Genomic DNA, 22,988 nt, shown 5'->3' with positions numbered 1-22,988 from the left:
GCATGCAGTAAATACCTTTACATTCCAAGGACAGAGCTTTACTCCAGAATTGAAGCTATAATGTTTTTCCAACAACACTGCAACCCCAAATGCACTCTTTTTTCTTAGTATGAGTCACATTAGTCTTACTAACATGTTTTTTTTTTTTTTTCTGGGAAAAAGAACTGCTCACATTTTGGATTTGCATCTTGCTTAGTATTGAAAATAAATAATGTACAACATGACATTCTGCAGAACAAATGAATAAGTTTATGTAGCTCTAGGTAAAATCACACTAATTCAGTCTGTTGGCAACAAAATTAATTTGTATGCTTGAAATAGATTTCAGTTCTTTATCTCCTTTTTATTTGTTTGTGGATTTTTCTTCTTTTGTGCATAAATTGTGTTTTTGTAAGACTGTCTGAGTAGTTAATGTGATTTGACACAATGTTCATTGGGGACATGATTTGTTGTCTCCATAGACTTCCAGTGTACAGAAGCATGTGCACATGTGATTATAAAAGAGTTGTACAATCATCTGCCTTAGAAGGGTAGCAACATGAGGTCAGACAGACAATAAAAACAGGAGGAGAAAAGGAGTTTGGAAATATTACACACACTCTGAATGAAGCCTCTAACAATGAGAGATTGACTGCTGCTTTATTGGCTGCTTTAAAACACGAGAAAACCATTTAGAGGATGTATGTGGTATCCTCAGTGAACCCTGCTCTAAAGGTGAATTCTCACTTCAAGCTTCGGCCAACAGTTTATTAGTAGATTATTTCCAGAATATACAGTATATACTTCTTTTAATATTCTGTCAGTTTTTCTGCAGAAAACATGTTGGTAATTGTCTATAATTTGTGTAAAACAAAAGAAATGTCTTGTCAAGGTTGATTCATCTTGTTGAGTAGTCTTTTTTTCATTCTGCCATTTTGTCAAAAGCATCATCAATAAGCATCAAATGATACAAATATTCACTCACTTGTGAAGTAGATGTCAAATATTTCTATGGGACGAGTCAGTCCCTGGCAGACACGATTTGTGTGAGACAAAGGGATCATTGTACCACAGCTCAAAGGCTGTGACTGACTTTCTCTCTGTTTGATCTGCAGGCTGTAATCTACAAAAACTCTGAAGAAGACAAGGACGGAGAGGATGGCACTGATCCTGTAAATGGCCTCTGTCAGAATAAAAACACTGGTGCTTTGAGATCTGGTGCTGCTGCGCCTTACTGTTCTTCTCTTTGGTGCTGCCGCCATCAAAAGCTGACCAGACGCTGACCAGAAACCATAGGCAGGACAGTGACCTTGTTTGGCCCAGGGATATGTCATTGGGGAAATCCCCTGTGTCGGGGGTGCGCCCTGTGCCCCGACCACTCTGGCTGTCCCACCTCAGCCTGCTGTGCTTATGTGTGTCACTCTTTGCCCAGGCTCCCCAGGGTTTGCCTGTGGTAGGTTATAACACTGACTCCAAGAGGGAGATCACACTGGAAGGAGATTTGATGATTGGCGGCCTGTTCCCTGTGCACCAGAAGGGTGAGGGGGCAGAGGACTGCGGGAAGATCAATGCTCAGAGAGGGATCCAGAGACTGGAGGCCATGCTGCTGGCTCTAGATGAAATCAACAAGGATGAGCGCATCCTGCCTGGGATCAGACTGGGAGCTCATATACTGGACACTTGTTCTAAGGACACATATGCTCTGGAGCAGTCTCTGGAGTTTGTCAGGGCCTCCCTTACCAAAGTGGATGACAGTGAGTACACGTGCCCCGATGGCTCCTATGCCATCCACGACGACGTCCCTCTGGCTATCTCTGGGGTCATAGGAGGCTCCTACAGCGATGTCTCCATTCAGGTAGGAACTAATGAAAACACACTAACTGAGTGGGTGGACTCGCCACATTGCATCCGTAATACAATAATCAATTTTCAGTTTGCTGTTGAAGATCATCTTTGTTTCATGCCGTGAAATGAGTTGGTTAAAAGCGACATTAAATTTGTCAGGCAGTACAGTTACAGAAGGGGTATTTAACTATCAGCAGCTACTGATGGCTTGAGAGAGAGACAGAAAGTGGAGGGAGTAGGAGCACGAGAGCCAGTGTGATGGATGGTCATATAACTGTCCATTTAGACGTAAGTACCATGTGTAATTACCCTTTGTGAGATGTTAACACAGGGACTTAATGAGTATTGGTTCCGCAAGGAGGATCTGTTTACCTGTATGCCCATATGCTTGACTGATCTAATTTAGAAGATCTCTTTCTCTTTCCCGGTAGTTCACACTTCAGCAGTCGGCCTTTCACTGCCAGACGTGCTGCAGATGTTGCGCTCAGGACGGGCTGACAGGATGACTAGTGACGGCATGATTACTCTCAGCAGCAGTGCTCCATTTGGCTCAGTCAAGCTGATGTGATGAAAGCACTGCTAATTGGCTCTCCAAATCTTCAGCTGTAATATAGCTGCCACATCAATGTAATTTCAAGTAATTGTGAGAAGAGATAGTGTGTCTCATGGAACTGCAATTTGTAAATATCCACAAATATAAATATCTTAAAGCATTAACTTAAGCTGCTCATCCTGGCTCAGTCAGCCAGAGGACCGTGTCTGCTGTCTCGGCTGAAGAGTACGGTTCGCCTCACTTGAGACACGTGGCCTCATGTTTCAGATATCTGCTTATCTGAAGAAAGGATGTACTTCTGCCCATCCAGAAATAATAATTGGCTTCAGATAACTGATAAAGCACAGATAATGTAGGGACCCCTGCCAATAACAGCCTGCTTTCCCCCATCAATACTTCAGGACTATAGGCTGGTGGTGGCGCCCTTTCATTCTTTGTGGCCAGCAGTAGACATTTCAGCACTGATATGCCATCAATAAACTGACCACAGTAAATAGCTGCCTCAGTGTCTGCTATCATACAGATGTTTTCTCAATTGGGCATGTGAAAACTCTGTCCATATTTGCAAAAAAGTTTAAAACAGTGTGTTGAATTCTAGGTTTAATATTCCCCAATCATACTGGAACTCTGCAAACATCTCTGGATTTTTTAGAGTTCTTAAACAAATGTTTTGGTTTCCCTGATGACAAAAAAAACAATGCCAAACATACAGTACAGTGCATTGATACATTATACAGGTAGAGAGCCCCTGGGAAATGATGTAAGAGGAGGATTGAGAGCACCTATAAAAAGGGATTCCTGGAGAAAAGGACAGTTTGGAAATAAAGGACTTGATAAACGAGCTGTAATGTTAGTGAAACCCTGCATCTGGGGCTCCTTAGAGAGTGCCCTTGTCCTGCGGTAATTTATGGATGTACTATAACAAGCCTGAGGTCTGAGGTCTGCCCTAGCTTCTCACTGAATCTTCCTCATCAGTAGGAGTACACCACAGGACACCGTTCCCTTTCTCACCATGTTAACCCTCTATATTGTAATGCAGTTCAGTTATGAGGTGTGCTAGCTCTTGGTGAGCATCTAATCCTGGCAGTCAACTATGCACATAGCCTCAGGAACTGTAAATCTGCTCATACCTTCATTTCTTACCCACTTGCAGCGTTTTAAAATTACATGATCTCATTATTATGTCCTCTACAAAACATAACACTGGCTTTCCTTGCACCTTATTTAATTACTCTGATTTAAAGATTTTCTTTGTGAAATGTTTCTGTTGAAAACAAGTGGTGCTCTTGTTTACATATACTACTGTCCTGTTATTTTCGGGGACAATGTTAATACACAAAGAAAGGCAGTTGGGGAATGAGAATATGTAGCATTTCGGTTCTGCCACAGGTTGTTGGTCTGCAGATACCACCTCCACATAATGTCTCTGTCCTTTGTAGCTGCCTGGTTTGTGCATAATATATAGCCACTCAGACATTTAGGTGAACCAGCCTGGCTGTGTGAAAGGGGGACAGTTAAGTCAGATGAGTGTATTTCACCCCAAAGGCAAGGCACTTACAGGACAACTGACAATATTAGTTTAAAGACCCTGATCGCCATGGCGACATGGTGGAACATGGCGAACTGACAGGTGGTGAGAATGCTGAGTTCTGTCTAAATCTGTCACAATGAAAGAGCGTGTTGCTGTGCTGCTGGTGTTGTGGTGTGACAATCGCAGATATGGGGGTGGATCTGGCCGCAGGCCTACCCATGCTGGCGTTGCACGGGCACAGATTGAGTTAAGTGTGGAGGCGAAGTTCTATGACGCTCTCGAAGGCTAGGTCCTGTCTTCCCCATCTGTGGTTGCAGCCGGGCTGTCTGGTGGTTTGGCAGGGGTTGCGTGCACACAGATGAAGAAGAGGGATCAAATGAGGGATCATGTTTCACAGAAACACTGAGACAGTGACAGGCAGATATGATCGTGGAGGGAAAGAGATGGAGCACGTCACATGGCATCATATGGCGTCACACCATTTGACAAACCACACCTGTATCTTAAAGAGTCACTGGGAAGTCTGTGATGCCATCTGGACAGTTTGAATGAATCTGCTTGTAGAAACATTTATGTGATTCAAGTGTTTAACCCCGAACATCTTCCCTGTGGTCTATCTAAACAGCAGGTTATCAGTGCAAGGTGAGTAAGGACTTTGTGATGACATGTTCAGCACATTCAGCATCTTAATTCTTGCATGAAGAGCTGGAGCACTGACAAGATTCATCTTTGCCCCTACAAAATATTCAGCAGCATTGTTACACATTGAAAGCAGAAATGTTTTAATCATAAAAGATTTCCAAACTGCTGCCAGCCTGCATCTGGTCTATGAATTTAAGTTGCATATAGCTGCTTTATAGAGGGAACATTAGCCTTATTACTCTGTAGTGTCCTAAAGGTGTTGGCTAGTCAGAGATATATTATATTCTACAATTACATTCCAGGAATATCCAGCCTCGAGCTGGCTTCTAATTAATACATGGAAGGGACTCCACTTTTGTTACCCCAACAGCAGTCTGTGCTACTAAATATGAGTCACTGGTAAGAGAGGATCCCCGAAGCAAAACATCATATTCACCGGGGTACATTAGAAGAACAACACCTCTGGAATGTCAAATACTCAAATGTTCACTAAAGAATTATTCTCAGGCATGAAACAGTGATAGAAGAAATTTCTGGAGTCAGTCTGCAAACAATGAAAAATAACCTACTCTGATCTTACAGAGAGGTGCACAAAAATCGCTGTCTGGTAGCAGAAACCTGGCTTTTCCCAGGGTATTTGGAAGAAAGCTCTTATTGTGTGACGGCACCTGTGTGAATTAATTGTAATATTTTAGCACACAGTCTGAGATGTGGTCATTTTTACTGATTAATGAGAGAGGAGAAGACACACTCACAAGGGTGCATGCTGGAGTGTAGCTCAAGAATCTCATTTTCTTTTTTGTTTTTTTATCCACAAACACCCCTATTTATAGAATTGTCTTCATCTGCAGGTGAAAGTGCCAATCTCTGGAGCACACATGAGTCATACAAGGGAGTCAAACATGGATACACACATGACAGAGTTCATGCCAGAGAGAACAATAATGATGAAATGTATCAGTAAAACCATGCAGTGATCATGCATTATTCATGGATAAAAGTAAAGAACGTGCTCTGAAATTGTAAATAATGCACATGTGATTGGATTATTCAGTGGCTTGGCAGAACCCAGTATTTGTGCAGCTGCAATACATATCATGTCCACCACACAAACTCAATGAATGTTTCCTGATATTAGATATGAATGACAGGATGGCAGCGGATGGCAGAAGTCAACTGAGCCCCAGTTTGGTTTGTCCTGTACGTGGATGTTAAGTGAGGCTAGGCTGCACTCAGCACTGAGCGGGTCTGTGATGTTAGTATGACCGAACACAACCGAAAAAGAGATGATAATGCACTGTGTCACGGAGGAGAAAATGAAATGAATGGAAGCAAGCACACGTCAAAGCTGAGTTACTGACTTTGAAAGTGAATGGAAGCTCAGCCATAGCTTAACATGTCGTGTAGTCTGAATGGTTGCATGGCTCTGGGGCACCTGAAAAACAACTGCAGCATAAAGGAGCTTCATATTATTTAGCAGGATGAGAGGGCAGGACCTGCCCAGAAAACATCCTCACTCTAGGTATCTAACAGTTCATATTTCCACCTTGTTAAAGCTGTTGCCAGGCAACTAAATCTTAAGAAATAAACTAATGACGATCCAGTGCATACTCTAACTATACTTTATGCGTGTGCTGTATGTGCATGTGTGTCTGCTCCTCATGTATGTGTTTGCATGTGTGTTGCAGAGTGCTGCAGTGGGCCGTATATGTGTGATACTGAGTGGAGCTAAGGACTGCGGCTTAGGGAATACAGTGTTATTGCTGTAGAAGCACACTGAGACAGTCTTCTGGGAAGAGCAGATGGGCTTTTCATGTAGAAAAAATCATGACATCTCTACAAAGTAGGCCTGATATTTCCTGGACCAGGACATTCTCTCTGTCTCTTATTTCTGTGTTACTGTATATCCCTAGCTCCGTTATTTGACTATTGCCCCAACTGTGTCTCTTCTGACAATCCTTACTTCTTTCTTTATTTCTTTCTCTTTAATGCCTCACATCCATTCAACAGTATGTTAAGCAGACAGAAATCAAAATAAATGCATGAAATGTGCTGTAGATATGCTGCATCTCCAAAGGATCAAAGCATATTTTTAAGAAAGAAATTTCTATTGAATTTTTCATCAACCATACCAGTGAATTCTAGACTTCCAGCATTTGTAAAGGCAGCATATTTCTACAAACTAAAACACTGTGTTGGTAATATTTTTGAAATATACAAATTTATGGGCTTGTATCAACTTTTTTTCATGAATAAATAGCTTTTTTTGCTGTGTTATACAACTGTGTTTTGACATTTCAAATGGGTATTCTGTATTATTCTAGCTCATGGTGTTCGCTGGTGCCTTGGGGATATCTGTATGGAAACAGTATACGACAGCTGAAAAGAACAATCCTGTTACTCGGTGTCTCTGTGTCAAATACAGCTACCAGGTCCTGTAAGCTCTCATTGCTTGGGAGGAAACCACTTTCACAGTAATCTGCTCAGCACCAAACCCTGCAGTGCAAAGCCACACTGGGCCGCTTCTTAATTTTCTTAATTAAATAATATGCTGTCTGATGCAGGATGATCCCTGTAACTGAACGTGTGAGACTGTAAGCCGTACAGTGTGGCTAAAACCTCAGGCAATCAAGAAATAGTGGAAAATATTTGACACATACTTGCAGTTTAGTCTTAGAAAAATCAGATCCGCTTTACAGGTAAAGCAACAGTTTTTACAGGGTGTATGTTAGTGTTCAGAATCCCCTTGTGTGCAAACTTTAGAGATTCTATAACTGTAATGTTCCTCCTGTCCTTTCTACTGGGTAAATAGTCTGCGAAAAACTGGAGGACTATTTAGTTTTCTTTTGAGTACTGTGAACATTAAAATCACAAAAATCATAAAAATACTAAGAAAATAAAATTCTGTTGCATAAATCAGTATAGTGTAACTGACATCAAACCTTATTTTACTGAATTAGGAGATGTTACAGGTTGCTTTTGAGCAGTGCAATGATTAAACTATACATTTCATAGAAGTACCTGTTGTAGTAAGTAATATTGTAAGACAATGACTGTCAGCAGGTGAAATAACAAAATTTACCAAAAATTACTAAATTAACTACACATACACATACTGACTTCTGTTGCAACGATGAAGGTTTCCAAATCAGAAAACAAATTCTCGCAGCATCCTTACAACCTACAGCTGTAGGTAGGAAGATACGACAACCTCCAAGCGCAAACTGCTGAACAGCTGTGTCTGCAGGATATAAACTTGCCATAGAACCCTTCAATGCACTGCACATTTCGCCCTTTGGCTCAGCTTTTCTGGTGTCATGTGGCTTATTCCTCTTCTTGTCCGCTCTTCTTGTCCTCTATTTATTAAGCTCCAGGACTCCTCTGCTCTTTTGAGAACATTACGGTTGAGATTTTTGACTGAGAATTCTCATGCCTGTGTAAAAAATTGGGAAATGGCACCCTGGTTAAGAGTGCATCGCTGCACTTTATTAGTCTATTGAAATTAAAAAGTGATCAAAAAGAAGAACATGGTCACTGTCTGGACTAAAGACTCCATATCTCCATATGATCCATATGTGCCTTCTGATATCTACCAATGGTCTCTACACTTAAAATGTGTCAGTCACAGGCTTTGGAAGACACAAGGGTCTGGTCTTTCATTTAAGGTATAGGAACATCTATATAATGATTTCTAATAAGCCCATTGATTCAGAGACACGTCTGGCACTGTGTTTTACAACCTATAAGCTACACGTAAGTGGATTACTAAACTGGCTTACAGCTCCTTTTAATGCCCTGCAGAGAGATCACTCATTCATCACCGTGAGCCTAGCCAAATTTCAGCAGAATGGATGAATAATGCTGCAGGGTTTTTTTTTTTAAACTTTTGTATCTGTTTAGACTAAATTATGACATCAACACAACTATGCCAGGCACCCAGTACAGATGCAATGAATTGATGTCATATTAACTCTATTAAATATCAATATACAGACAAAGGTGCCACAAAGAAAATATGAAGCTCTTTTTAAATGTTTGACCACATGATTGAGTATTAAACTAATTTTATGGAGAAGGTAAAGGTTTAGATGGACTGTTCATCTGGGTTTCATTTCTAAAAAGAATCACCTTTGTCTTGTCCTTAAACTTACAGGTACATCTATGCTAATGCACCACATGGTTAAGACAGCTACATGTGGCCTTACTACCTTGGAGTCAGATCCCGCCAGAACCTCCTGTATCTTCCCTACAGGAGCCCTCTCAGCCTTTCTAACTGCCATTGTGTTAAAACATACCAAGGGAAACCAGAATGTGTCCACCAGTGACGCGCCCTCCCTGAAACCACCATCTCAATGTGAGAATCACCTGTGTACTACCCCAACTAGGAAAATGGACCAGACTAAAACATACCTTTTATGATGGCAGTCGTAGCAGATATCTCTTAAATCCAGGTCCTGTCCCTTCTCATAATTTGTATAAACTTTCTGCACTCCTTCCTGGCTGAAGAAGTATTAGGAATATTATTTTGAACTGATAGTAATCATATCAAAGGTGCAGTAGAGAGGAAAAATATCTAAAAAAAAAAAAACTAAAAAAAAACCCAATCACTTTTATGGTAATTTTCACAAATATTTAGCAATGGCAATGACACACTCCAGTGACAATGCAGAATCCTGTATTTTACAGCAGATCATGCACTGAGAACCCTACAGCTTGGTTAACAGAAAAGAAAAGATGCCATATATGTTGACCAAGGGGATTATTAAGACCAGCACCAGTCCTGACCTCCCTGGGGCCCCAAGCAAAATTCTGCTAAGGGGCCCTACTACCTGAGTGAGCCATGAAAACTGGATGCCATTGCTACACAGTCACACCTAACACTCCACCACTCTCACTGCAGTCCTTTGAAACAGTGTGCTCCAACTGTCGCTCTAAGAATAGGTAGACCTATACAGAACAGAATGGGGTATAAACAAACAATATTTATTGAAAGGAATATTTTCTATAGAATCTTAAGTTGAGGGAATATTAACATTGACATAAATAAGAAATTGTAGAAAATATATAATGTACAAACTAATAAATTATAACACTAAGCTTTGGCTCTGTTGCCTGATAATTAGTCAAGTCCTCACAATATTATACATTTAGCTTTGGCTAACGTTTCATTTCATGCATCGCATATGAACGCATTTTCATGTGCGTTTTTCAGGCACAAAGTCACAGAACACAACCCTGGAGGTGGCTGGCAAGCAAGACACAGACAGACCAGGATATGCTCTGCCCAGTGAGGTTAGCGAGACAGACAGACTGGAGAGAGATGCACGGCAAGCTAGTACATCAATTTAACATTACTGCTGTTTGCTGACAACAAACTTGCAGAGGGGAGAGAACACAAGTTTACCTTACTGCTCTTCCCGCAATTCATTCTCATGTTGTCATTTTTTTCTCTTTTCGTGACCAGAGGCCTGAACCTTGAAGCAGGATTTGTGGATGTGGTTAATTGATTGTATTGATTGTCTATTTTTAGCTTTAACTGGTGAACACACTCCTTAAAGTTAACAAAAATGTCTATCATAGCAATTTTATGAGTAGGTATTAACTTATCTAAAACCTCTCACTGTTAAGACATACAGCCTCTTATTGTGTCAAAACATGTTGAAAGAGTCTGATAAAAAGAGTAGAGGGTGATTTTAAGTAAAGTTACATGGTAATACAATGATAATATTAATAACTACACTCTGTAGTCGGGGACTTCCTCCCTTAGTGCAGGAACACCAGGGAAAATGTTATACAGTATTTGCATTGCATTTTGGGTCTAGATTCAAAACATTTTCTTTCAATAAACACGAAAAACATTCTCATTCTCACATTCTTCTATTATAATTTCTACAATTAGCATGTGTTCTTTTTCACATGTGGAGGGAATTCATGGTTCAGCAACATACTGATGTCTTCTCGTTGACTGGAAATACAGCTGAGAGCTTTTGAATGCTTTATTACATGATACATTTTCAGGGTTGAAAGTGAAATGATTATTCAGATAGTATTTATGCGTCACTTGCCACTTCAGATCATACTCTGATTTCTTCCTAAGTGGGCAAGCACACTGCTGCCAGCTGTTTCACCACATATTGAGAGGGGCTGTCAAGGCAGTTTAAAGAGAGAGAGACAATTTTATGTAGAAATGTGATTACTAGCCTGTCTGCATAATCAGGGTTTCTACAGCTGACCTGAAACTCTCAGGGGAAACCAACCTGTGAACTAATACAAAATGCTCACTCATGTGTTTCCACAATTTAGATATTCATTTCGTTATTCAGTTGCTATCCCAAGGATGAGTAAGAAATAGTTGTAATGTCCAACTGGTAAATTAGCTCAGCATTGCCTCTGTATGACATTTTCCAGTCGCTCTTGATTGTGCTGTTGCTTTTTAGTTTTGTGTGAGATATTCTCTCATTAATTCCAATAAATCTGGTGGTCTGGAAATAACTGACATTGGCTCATTTAATATTCATCTCTCTGATCCTGCAGAATAACAAAGATCCCATGATTAAATTCCATTAAGGGCACATCACACTAGATTTAATGTAATGTCACACTGTATTTCCCTGTTTATCGGTGAGGGTACAATCTAATCAATAAAGCCTCTGTCTATCATGTTTGTTCCTCTCTTAAGGTGCATTTAATTTATGTTTGATATATGTTGACTGCTATGTAAATTTTGTGACCAATACACCGGATTTTTTTCAAACTGCCTGCAGTAAGGAACTCTTTAAATTGCCTCATACTGGCCATTTACGTTATATTTAATGTCTAGCTATACCGAGTAGGTGCCTTTTAATTGTTATTCACTTTAAAGGCAAAGTTTTATTTTTGCATTTTCACATTTACTATTTATTCATTTGATAACACATTTGTGACGTACAAATTAGGTACCGTCCCAGCAACAATCACTTAACATGTTGATCAGCTAATTCCAAAATGATTTCATAAATTTTTCTTGAGATTGCAAAGCCACACTGCAGTCAAAGATGTAACTATCTGTAGACACTGCTGGTGAATTGACAAGACTTTTGTTCATTCAAGATATATCGAAGATGTTGAGTCTTATAATATTTTCTTGGAAAGCTTAAGGCTGCTTGTAAATGTTCACATAAGCAGTCTTCTCCAGCAGCATGATTTGAAGCAATCCTTAGCCATAACAGGATGACATTTATTCAGGTCACTTGACAGAAGACTGAGATGGAATTCTCCCATATTCCTCTGCCATAAATATAATACTGCCATTTTGGTGAAGGTATACAGTTCTGAACTATTTGTGATGCACAACAGATCGCTTTTACTTCAGCCACAATATGACAATATAGGAATGATAAAAACTCTCGGACTTACCATTGGCATTCAACATGTTGTGCCATGAGTGTGCTGGTGTGAGACCCGACATTAAAGTCAACCAAATTTAGGTTGGCATTCTTTTGACTGATCAGCCCAGCTCCCCTTAGGCTTCCACAAAAGTGCCCGAAGCAAAACCTAGTTAGTTCCTGCTTCTGCACACTGCGTGCAGTATCACAACCCCGACAAACCTACTAAAACAGAAAATGCAAAGTTTCAAGATTCTTTGATACTTTGTGTCCCTTTCACTTCCCAATCCCTGTCCTCAACTTTTCTCTTTCTCCCCCTGTCCACTTCTTTCCTCTTTCCAAAGCAGAGCAAGAACTTTCTGAAAATGTGGTCATTTTCGTTGTATCGTAAATTCTATTCATTGTGACTAGCACCTGTGTAAAACTGAATTGTTATTTCAGTTTTCCTGTCTGTTTTTTTAAATTTATTTTTATTTTATTTTTTGTTTTCTTTGTATCTGAACCAACAGTTATCAATTGTTTGTTCAACGTTGCAAACCGCAATAAAAAGAGTTGTAAAAAAAACAAACAAAAAAAAACAAAACAAAGCAGGATCTCAGCACTCAGTCAGCAGGAGAGTTAAGTTGTGAAAGGCCCAGCAGGGGATCCAGTGAAGAAATGCGAGATTGAGTGGTGGGAGACTAATTGCAGCTGCAGGGGAATAAACATCTAGTGTAGCCAATTTCATTAATTTATTCAATGATGAGTCAATTAAAACAATTCCCACAGTTGGCAGGTGTACTGTATGTTTTCTGTGTGAACTATGATAAGTTAATTACCAGTTGTCCAATTAATGTCTCATAATAGTACTCATATGTATAGATATATACAGTCCTCTTAATGAAGTTTTACTGATATCGTTGAAGACTCATTCAAGTATCAAACATAATCATTTTTGTGTCTTTCCCTTTTCAGGTGGCCAACCTGCTGCGACTCTTCCAAATCCCTCAGATCAGCTATGCTTCCACCAGTGCCAAGCTCAGTGACAAGACCCGCTACGACTACTTCGCCCGCACCGTGCCCCCTGACTTCTACCAGGCCAAGGCCATGGCAGAGATCCTGCGCTACTTCAACTGGACATACGTATCTACCGTGGCATCAGAAGGTGACTATGGTGAGACTGGGATTGATGCCTTCCAGCAGGAGGCTCGAGCCCGTCAGATCTGCATTGCCACTTCGGCCAAGGTGAGCCGCTCCATGAGCCGCTGGAGTTACGAGAATGTGATCCGCTCCCTGCAACAAAAGTCCAACGCCAAGGTAGTCATCCTGTTCACGCGCAGCGAAGATGCACGTGAGCTGCTGGTGGCAGCCAACCGCATGAACGTCACCTTCACCTGGGTGGCCAGTGATGGCTGGGGAGCGCAGGAGAGTGTAGTGAGGGGAAGTGAAGCTGTGGCAGATGGGGCGTTCACCATTGAACTGGCCTCCTATCAAATCCCCCAGTTTAACGAGTACTTCACTGGCTTGCACCCGTACAACAACACCAGGAATCCCTGGTTCAGAGAGTTTTGGGAAAACCAGTTCCAGTGCAGCCTCCATGATCTGGGCTGTGGGAAGCACGCACTCCGCGAGGCTCCATTTCAACCAGAATCCAAGATCATGTTTGTAGTTAATGCTGTCTATGCAATGGCTACAGCCTTACATAACATGAGGCAGGCCTTATGTCCCAACTCCACCAAGGTCTGTGATGCTCTCAAACCCGGCAATGGCAGAAAGTTTTACAGGGACTACATTCTCAAGGTCAAGTTTGACGGTGAGTAAAATCTTGACGAATAATATTATCGCAGTGTTGCTTAAAAGATATGAATTTTCAGGACGTAAAGCTGTTCTCCTTTTCTCATTATTCCCTCATCAGTATAAAAGTCCCCGTTTAATCTCCCCAAGTGCACTTTGCACATACTGTATGCTGCCAAATTGGATTATATCCATTTAGATTCATTGTACTAATTCATATAAAGTGTTGAATTGGTGCAAGAGTAATTCCACGTGTTCATACACTGCAGCTTTAGAAAAGCTCGGTAATGATTCAATTTGCACAGATGAAACTATTTCCACAACCTCATGCTTGGAGGCTCATTCTTTTAATGCATTTTGACTTATGTGTGAACAGAGAGGGGGCTCTTCAGTTTGAATACTGCAGATACATATAAACATCACTCCTTCTCTCCGACGCTGAGAGAAAATATTCATTTTCTGCTTTTGTACACAAAGCTGCCACACAAAATGTGCAACAGTATTTGCATCCACACATCACAAATGATAGATCCACCAACTCAAATCCTCTCATTTTCGTGAATGCGCTGTATTGTCTTATCCTTCGATTTTTCTGGAAATACTGACATTTTAATAGGAGAAAGACGTGGACTACTGTGCTCTTAACCGCAATACTTCTCTGCTGTTCACAATTTCAAAAAACCCAAAGGATTTTACTATCCAGAGACTTAAATTAGCCAGTCCCTGCAGGCATTACAAGACTCTAAGGACAAACCACACGACAGATGGATTGCTAAGTGCTCTATACATTTTGAAATCATTTGATATAATGGATTAGATAAAGAAAATGCTGCATAATAAAGTCTAATTTTATGATATATAAAATAATGGCTGTTTATATTTGCAAAAGTATTATGTGTTACAATCAAATGATACAAACATTACTACACCTGAAAGGAATTCAAATGAACAATTAGTCAATTGACAAGAAAAATAAACAGCAACGATTTTGATAATAGATTAATTTGTTTAAGTGATTAGGGGGAAAAATCTATTTTAAGTGGTTTCATCTTCCCACGTGAGGATTTTATATTTTCTTTGCTATAAATCATAGTAAATTAAATCTCTTTGTGCTGTATAAAAAAGGAATTTCTGAATATGTCACCTTGGATTTTGGGAAATTATAATGGGCATTTTTACTATTTTCCAAAATTTTATTGACAATATGATATGTCAGTAAATTGAGAAAATAATCGATAATGAAAATAATTGTTAGTTGCAGCCCTTAGTGCACTATTTCATGACCAGGTATGCAGAAAGTTAATAAAATCAGGATAATGATAGTTGACTTCTAAAATTTTAAATTGGTGCTTTATTTCACCCTTGACCTTTATAAGGAAATTGATCATTATTTTATGTAATGTGCCATCTGTGTGGAATCCCCATTCCACTGTTCAATCCAGGGACTCCCTATCCATGTAAACTGACTCAAACTGTGGCTTCCATCATGTAAATTGACAATTTGCACCTGTTTCCTGTCACAGTCACTGTTCAGTGTATACTGTAAGACAAAAAAGAAATGTCAGCAGAGACACATGAAAAAGGAAAGAGATAAATTAAATGAGACTGAACAGCCACAAAAACATGCTCTGAAAGATATGAGTCCACAGTCTTTGTGCTCCCAAACAAGCGAGTCCAACTGTCACAAACCTAATAAACAAATGATGAAGATTGATATTTATGCTTTGCTTTCACTCTGACGGATTTGGTACCTTAGTTGCACTTGCCATACAATGACGCACACCTGATGTTTTCTAACTCTCTCTTTATCCTTCTCAACTTCAGCACCTTTTCGTCCACCAGACACAGAGAATGTTGTCCGCTTTGATGCCTTTGGAGACAGCCTTGGCCGTTACAACATTTTCCACTATCACAAAGAGAGTGGACGCTACGTCTACCGTAAGGTTGGCTACTGGGCTCAGAGCCTGACCCTGAACACCAGCCTGATCCCCTGGGCTGGCCAGGTTGCCCCCACCTCCCAGTGTAGTGATCCCTGCAGGAAGAACGAAGTGAAGAGTATGCAGCCTGGAGATGTGTGCTGCTGGATCTGTATCCCCTGTCAGCCCTACCAGTACTTGCAGGATGAGTTCACCTGTGCTGACTGCAGCTTTGGACAGTGGCCCCTGGCCAACCTGACAGGCTGTTACGACCTCCCTGAGGAGTACATCCGCTGGGAAGATGCCTGGGCCATTGGACCCGTCACCATTTCCTGTCTCGGGATGATGTGTACCCTCTTTGTCATTGGCCTCTTCCTTAAACACAATGAGACACCCGTGGTGAAGGCCAGTGGACGTGAGCTCTCCTACATTCTTCTGCTCGGAGTGCTGATGTGTTATAGCATGACGTTCATCTACATCGCCAAACCTTCCACAGCAGTGTGTACGCTGCGCCGCCTAGGCTTAGGCACCTCCTTTGCCGTGTGCTACTCAGCCCTCCTAACCAAGACCAATCGCATCGCTCGGATCTTCAGTGGGGTGAAGGATGGAGCCCAGCGGCCACGCTTTATCAGCCCGGCCTCCCAGGTTGCCATCTGTGGTGCTCTGATCTCCTGCCAGCTGGTAGTGGTGGTGGTCTGGCTGCTGGTGGAGGCCCCAGGGGTGAGAAAGGAAGTGAGCCCGGAGAGGAGAGACGTGGTCACCCTCAAGTGCAACAGCAAGGACTCCAGTATGCTCATGTCTCTCACCTACAACTGTATCCTCATTATCCTCTGCACGGTCTACGCCTTCAAGACCCGCAAATGCCCCGAGAACTTCAATGAGGCCAAGTTCATCGGGTTCACCATGTACACCACCTGCATCATCTGGCTGGCTTTCCAGCCCATTTTCTACGTTACTGCCAGTGACTACAGGGTGAGTTAAGTTAGGCAATACCTGATCCATAAGCATGCACATGCAGTCCTTACTGGAAGGTAACATTGTACGTTTCACCTATCAATGAAATGTTACTTTATTCTTCTCTAAATGACAGACATGCTGTGGTTACCATTTGTAATAAATTATTTTTTCAGATGTCTTTACGTTCTTATAATCTGAGCAAAATACATCCTAGCAGATAATGACTTCTTTTTGGGTTGAAATTGGGTTTTATATGCATGAAATCACAAACTAATGTCAGCTAATACTGAGTCAGCTGTCAGCCATCTCTGTGTTGCCTGTGGCTCTTAGGAATGTATGCTCTTTATTACTGCATTGCTTTAATCCTTCATAATTAGCTGCATACTTTAGTTTGATAAGATAAGAAGATAAGAACTTTGACTGTCCTATTTTACCTTTAAAATTTAAATATGAATGAAGTGAAAGTAAATAATAAAATATGGATGCTCAAGTCAGGGAGGAGTGTAACAGGGCACTAAATATCTTAGTCATACCACAACAAAACCACAGTTGTGTAGTAGTGGTATAAGTAGGTTTTCTAAAAACAAAAGATAAAAAATAATTTTGTTACAATTTAACAAATGATAATGGATGAAAGACAAAGAAGCCCCCTCACATTTCCCCTAGTCTGACATAACCAGACCTATCTCCACATCGCTGTGTCAGCTAGAGAATGTTCTGGCCTCATCCATTATCATTCTGCTATGGGGAAAAAATGCTCTGGCTTGTTTGTATTTCTATAAATCAATCAGAATCATCTTGGGCGGCGCTAAACATAGGATGCAGCAATGCTGCCCCTGCAAAATAGTTTTGGGGGAACTTGTTTTGGTGGAACATTTGCATGTGGAGAGGTGAGCACTGTCATTAAATGCCATCTCTCTATGTTTACCCTCAGAAGCTCAATGCAGACCATTGGCCATAATTGGAGAATTAAACTTTTTCCATAACCGGTGGACAAACATGCAAGAACGTCCCTGTTAGACAGCAAATGTTGTCAACATATTCTTTGTAGATCTCTACAAAAATTCACCAAAAGAGGCTGTTGTTGTTTCCTGTAGCAAAGAGGATTTTGAAATGGGTAACACAAGGATAGCGGAAGGGGAGGAGAATGCCGCGTGAAATACATGAGCAATTGTAGGCTTATACCCACAGTCTAAACGCGGTGAGTCAGACTACCTTTCCCCTAATTTAAAAGCTTTTGCCAGGAAGGCATGTTGAAATTTAGGCTAACAAGGTACATATCCCTCCAACCACAGCATTCCAACCACAAAGAAAAGAAAGGTTTTAAAGTATTCCGTCTAAAACAGTCTCTCTAAAATAAAGGTATATCCCCGCAGTGAAAATCCACTGCAGCACCTGAGGTAACCAGAAGGAATAAAACATTACCTGAGGGTATATTTGGAAAAACCTCTCCTAAACCAACATTAAACGAAAGATAGATGGATAGATAGATAGATAGATAGATAGATGTGTATACATGTGTAATACCGTTAATAAAGCAAAAAGATAAATAGTGGTCAGTTTCTGACAGTGCATACCGAATGGATGCTGATGTTCATCTAGACACAAGAACATACACTGAATTGATAGAAATTCTGAGAAAAGGGTAGCCTGAAACGTGGGGGTTTATCCCTTTGGGGTCTGAACAGCGTGGAGCAAGAGAGAGCCAGAAGGGAGAAATAGACAGAGGAATCCCCTGACACAGCTGCCTCCACAGAAACATGGAGAAGGCAGGCAAGACCATGAGCGCTGAAAGGGAACTGAACGTCCCTGTGTGTCCCTGTGCGTAGCTGTGTGGAATGGAGTGTGAAAGACTAGGATGCTGAATCCCAGCTGTGCCCTCTGTCCTGGGACTGCAGTGAGGCTCAGAGGAACCCTTCCTCCAAGCCCTCCGGGCTACGTGGGCAATTCACAGCCAGAACGGGCTCATCAGATAGACGCAAAACTCCCCTTTGACCGATGAATAATTACTGAAGCAACTGAGTTGGCACGGTGTCTCTAGTTTTTCACAGGGAGAGACATATTACTAGTGTTCTCCTAGTTTTACACCACTTCTCAAATTGTTGTCACAGCCTGATGCAAATATCCAGCTGAATAACAAATACAGATTTGATTGTCGTCTGTCATAAAATGTTAAAGTAAACTGAATACAATCTATCAGGCCATGAATAACACATTTGATTATCCTGTGAAATATTGAAGATGTTCTCCACACCCTGAGGGTAAAGGGCTAGCTTCATATGCCAATGCTGGTCATCTCATCTCAGCAGCAAACACAACTGATTAAACGGCCGGCGCAGTCAAGGTCACAGCACCACTGCCCGTTATATTAACTGATCCTTTTCACATCTTCTGGTCAGACAGTTAAGCTTGATTGACTGATATTAAATCAGTTCAGCACCATAATATTTTGTCTATAGAATAATATGGAGCCCATTGATGTTGTTGTCTTACACAGACCGGACAAAGTGCAAACATCAGCTCTCATAGTACCACCGAAGAGTTGAACCAGGAAGTGCCTAAACACAGAATGTATAGCCCATTGAGGAAATACAGGAATAAATCCAGCGACGCAGTATTAGTGGAGGAAATACAATTACAGCATTACTCTATCTAGATCAGCTGATGAAGCCAGTGGGATCAGTATAGCATTCCTTTTTATACCATGAATATTTTTTACGAAAATGCTCATTAAACTAACTCATATGTCTAATTACAGTAGGTTACAAAAACGAACAAATTCATTCCACCTGTGAAATCTCAGATCACACACTGGTCTCCATCAGTGAATTACTGGTGGGTTTTGTCAAGGTCCATGCCGGCGTAGCTAGACTGACTCGTAACTGGTTCATCCAGTAAAGCGTTTCAATAAACGCACGAAGCCCAATAAAAAGAGGAATCTCGTCTCTGCTTAGAAGTTCTCTGGAGGAATAAAGCTACCTGAACACAGCAGACATCATTTATATCTGGAGCAGCAGTGTTTTATTCGTGAAAGAAAGTAATACGTTCAAAGGCCAAACACAGTAAAAACAAGAGTGAGTGGAGACAAGCAGAGACTGCAGAAGCCATACTTCAACATCGTGTTCTCCACATTTAAGTAGAAGACCTCTGGAAAAAAATTACTGCAAAAGCAGATTCCTTGTCCTCCGCACTTCCAAAGCAACATCTTGTGAATTATTAAAACCACTTAACAGGTCATTCCCATGCAGTACTGTCTGCGGTTTTATTCAAAACAGTTTCTGAATTAAGGAGAGGACATTTAGCCTCTGCTCACTTTGTTATTGCTCAGATAATTATGCATAAACTGTCCCTTTGCCTCTGTATGTTACCCTTAATCCATGTATCCTAATATGAAGGTCAGAAAAATGGAAATGCTAAACTTTGTGAATTTACATCTCCCCCTTGGACCTGAGTGCATCAATGTGTGCATTGTATTTCTGAGGTGGCATGAGGTGAACCTTTATGTTGCATTCATTGCACGTAGCAACCTACAATAAATCTCAAGATACAGAGATTCAATGATTTAGTTGTTTCACATTACATGGTACACTGTGACCTTTAGTCATTAACCACTGTGTTGCAAACATATACAGTACATGTCAAATATATTATATATTATAATATATATTCATTAAATCATTTTATTTTTTATAGATATTTTTGTCAGTTAGTTTTTATGTTAGTCCCTATGTTCTTATAATTAATTAACAGTGGATGAATATTATTGCAATAATTAGTAATTATGTACTGAAAGAGAGTAAGATACTGATGATAATTAAATAGTGTTCTGTTAATAAAAACTGGCTAGATTTTGTGTCAGGTATATCCCTTCCTAAACTAAAGGATGCTGTTATTTGCTATTATCATGTTATCTTTGTTGGAGAGAGTCAGTTTGTGCACAGCACAATACTTGGTGCCCACATTATTTTAATACCGACATTAGTATTCAGGGTGATGACAGACACCTGCTGTGCCTTGTGAAAATGAAATGCACCTGCCACACACCACACGATGCTGGACTGTATCCTGTTATCCAGGAAAAACAAAAAGAAGGCTGAGAGAGGGTTGGAACTGAAGGAGCAGACTGATGACACACAGCAAAATGTGGGCAGGGTGAGGAGAAAAGAGAGCGGGGGTTACGCAGTTGATTGACAAGCAAAAAAACAGAGCACTTAACACCTCTCTTTAGCCGTCCCGGCTGCTGTCGTCCTCCTCCCTCCTCTGTGGCACCTGGTTTTGATTCTGAATTGTACAAGATGTCCTTATCGTGTCTTTTCTGACTCCTGAGCCCCTTTCTTATTAAAATGAATATTCTTGAAAAGCCAAATGTTCCTCAACACCATGACTGTGCTTATAAGATTAATCATCAGGGGAGTTAGTTGAATACTTTCTTGTAGTTTTGCAATTCCCCTCAGCCATATGAGCTCCGTGGTTGACCAAACATTCAAATAAACATTTTTAAGACCAAAAAATGTTACTGAGAATATCAACGTTAATTAACACTGAGACTTGAGCTGTGTGTGGACATTAGTACTTAAACTGGTGTGAGATTATGATTGGTGCTTTTGCTGGGGTATAGGGATTCGGCAAATTAGAAATGTGAGTTTACTTTTTTGTTACATTTTAGTATACATAACATAAAAGTTAACTCCAATCACTGTGTATCACTGAGTAATATCTGTCAAATATACAGGAGATGCAATGGTAAGACCTTACAGCCAGACTACCAATTAGCTATTCATGGTTTTGGTTCTTGAAACTGAATATCTCACCTGCCTTTCCTCCTCTAGGTGCAGACAACCACCATGTGCATCTCTGTCAGTCTGAGTGGGTCGGTGGTGCTGGGCTGCCTCTTCGCTCCCAAGGTCCACATCATCCTGTTCCAGCCGCAGAAGAATGTCAGCACCCTAAGGGTGGCCACCACCCGCTTCAGCGTCACCACTGGCCCAGGCTCCAGTTTCTCTCAAGGTACCTCCTGATACACAAAATCAAACTAAAGATAATTACTCAAAACAGTGATGCATTACTCATAATGCAAATATGATGTTATTATATCATTTGTAACTACTTTATCACTATATGAGGCCACCTTTCAGTCACACGTTGAACACACTGGCAAAATTTCACCTAATTTCACATAATTCATTACTTGATTGTCATATTGCTAATTCATCTGTAAGCATGTGGTTCTCTAGGCTGTTTACAATACATTAGCTCAGTGGAAAAGGAATAACAGGGACATGTTCTATATGTTACATACTCTATATGTATTGTTTGTGCAATCCAAAAGAACTTTTTTTTTTTTCTGCAGCATCAGCCTCCAATGTTGTTCCGACAGTGTGTAACGGTCGAGAGGTGGTGGACTCCACAACGTCCTCCTTGTGAAGATCGGCTGAGTTCCTTTGCTAAGCATTGTAAACAGAGTTATATAATCACTAGTCCTGAATCAGGTGTCTCGGATATTACAGAGGTCACACAGACAATTGTCCTGACTTAGTTGTCCTCAAAGTGCCGTGAGTACAATGTCCCAATTATTTTATTTTGTTCTTTGACTCGTAGCGATTTTAAATGAGATGCCAATAAAGTCGCATATAGCCCTTGTTTTTATTGAAGATTCTACTTGCAACAATGGAGTAAATGATAGTAAATCTGTTAAATGTAATATATACAAGACGTTTTTAATGTAGATTTTGGTGAACCAGTTTGTGCTTTCTTGTAATTTATGTAAATAAAATGTGTTTTTTATTAATACCAAAATGACTTATAGTCTGACTCTTTCTATGCACATCATCATCATATGCAAATTCCAGAGGACAATATATGCAAATATGCTTTCATGTTGATTTGCTTAGCTTGACATTGTAGACACTGAAAAAATGGAATAATCCTTGTAGTCTTAGTACCCTGCACAAATCTGCCAAACATGCTGTCGTACTACATTGTTACATGTCATCTACACCCTTGCCTACTGCTGCTACAGCTAAATATGTATAATATATATAAACTGCACATATACAGCACTTTTCAGCCTTTTAGGACAAAGCCCTTTATACTTTGCTCTTCTTGTCTTTGCTTCTCACTCACCCATTCACACCAGTCACACAATGATGGTGACAGAGCTGTCTCTTCTCAAGGACGCTTCAACGTGTGGACAGAAGGATCCTGGGATCGAACCATCAACCCTACGATGAATGCAAGTCCTGCTCTACCTCCTGAGCCACAGCCTTTAAAGAAGTTAATGTTTAACCTTTGACTTCTATGAAAGAAGTGACAATTCAGGTAGTCAAGTTGCTTGACTATTTAAAATACAGTATATGACGATATTAAATTATTTTAATGTGCATTCAGTTTGGGGTTAAAATCTGAGCTGTCTAACATATATCAGCTTC

The 22,988-nt window shown here is 40.6% G+C and overlaps 1 protein-coding gene across 1 annotated transcript; it reads left to right on the top strand.

Moving 5' to 3' along the window:
* Window positions 1-1,306: 1,306 nt before the first annotated feature.
* grm2a (glutamate receptor, metabotropic 2a) lies at window positions 1,307-21,984 on the top strand. The gene is made up of 5 exons (XM_040116126.1): window positions 1,307-1,834; window positions 12,869-13,706; window positions 15,512-16,575; window positions 21,390-21,567; window positions 21,911-21,984. The coding sequence occupies exons 1-5, from the start codon at window positions 1,307-1,309 to the stop codon at window positions 21,982-21,984; spliced, it is 2,682 nt and encodes an 893-aa protein (XP_039972060.1).
* Window positions 21,985-22,988: the final 1,004 nt, after the last annotated feature.

This window comes from Xiphias gladius, chromosome 21 (assembly GCF_016859285.1).
Source record: "Xiphias gladius isolate SHS-SW01 ecotype Sanya breed wild chromosome 21, ASM1685928v1, whole genome shotgun sequence".
Lineage (NCBI taxonomy): Eukaryota > Metazoa > Chordata > Actinopteri > Istiophoriformes > Xiphiidae > Xiphias > Xiphias gladius.
Note: the sequence above shows the minus strand (reverse complement) of the source record. Positions and strands in the feature narration are given on the sequence as shown.

Bases quoted from the DNA above. Each gene is read 5' to 3' on its own strand.
- grm2a (XM_040116126.1), top strand. From the start codon at position 1,307: ATGTCATTGGGGAAATCCCCTGTGTCGGGGGTGCGCCCTGTGCCCCGA. The intron at 1,835-12,868 runs GTAGGAACTAAT...TTCCCTTTTCAG, and splicing joins ACAGCGATGTCTCCATTCAG to GTGGCCAACCTGCTGCGACT. The intron at 21,568-21,910 runs GTACCTCCTGAT...TTTTTTCTGCAG, and splicing joins AGGCTCCAGTTTCTCTCAAG to CATCAGCCTCCAATGTTGTT.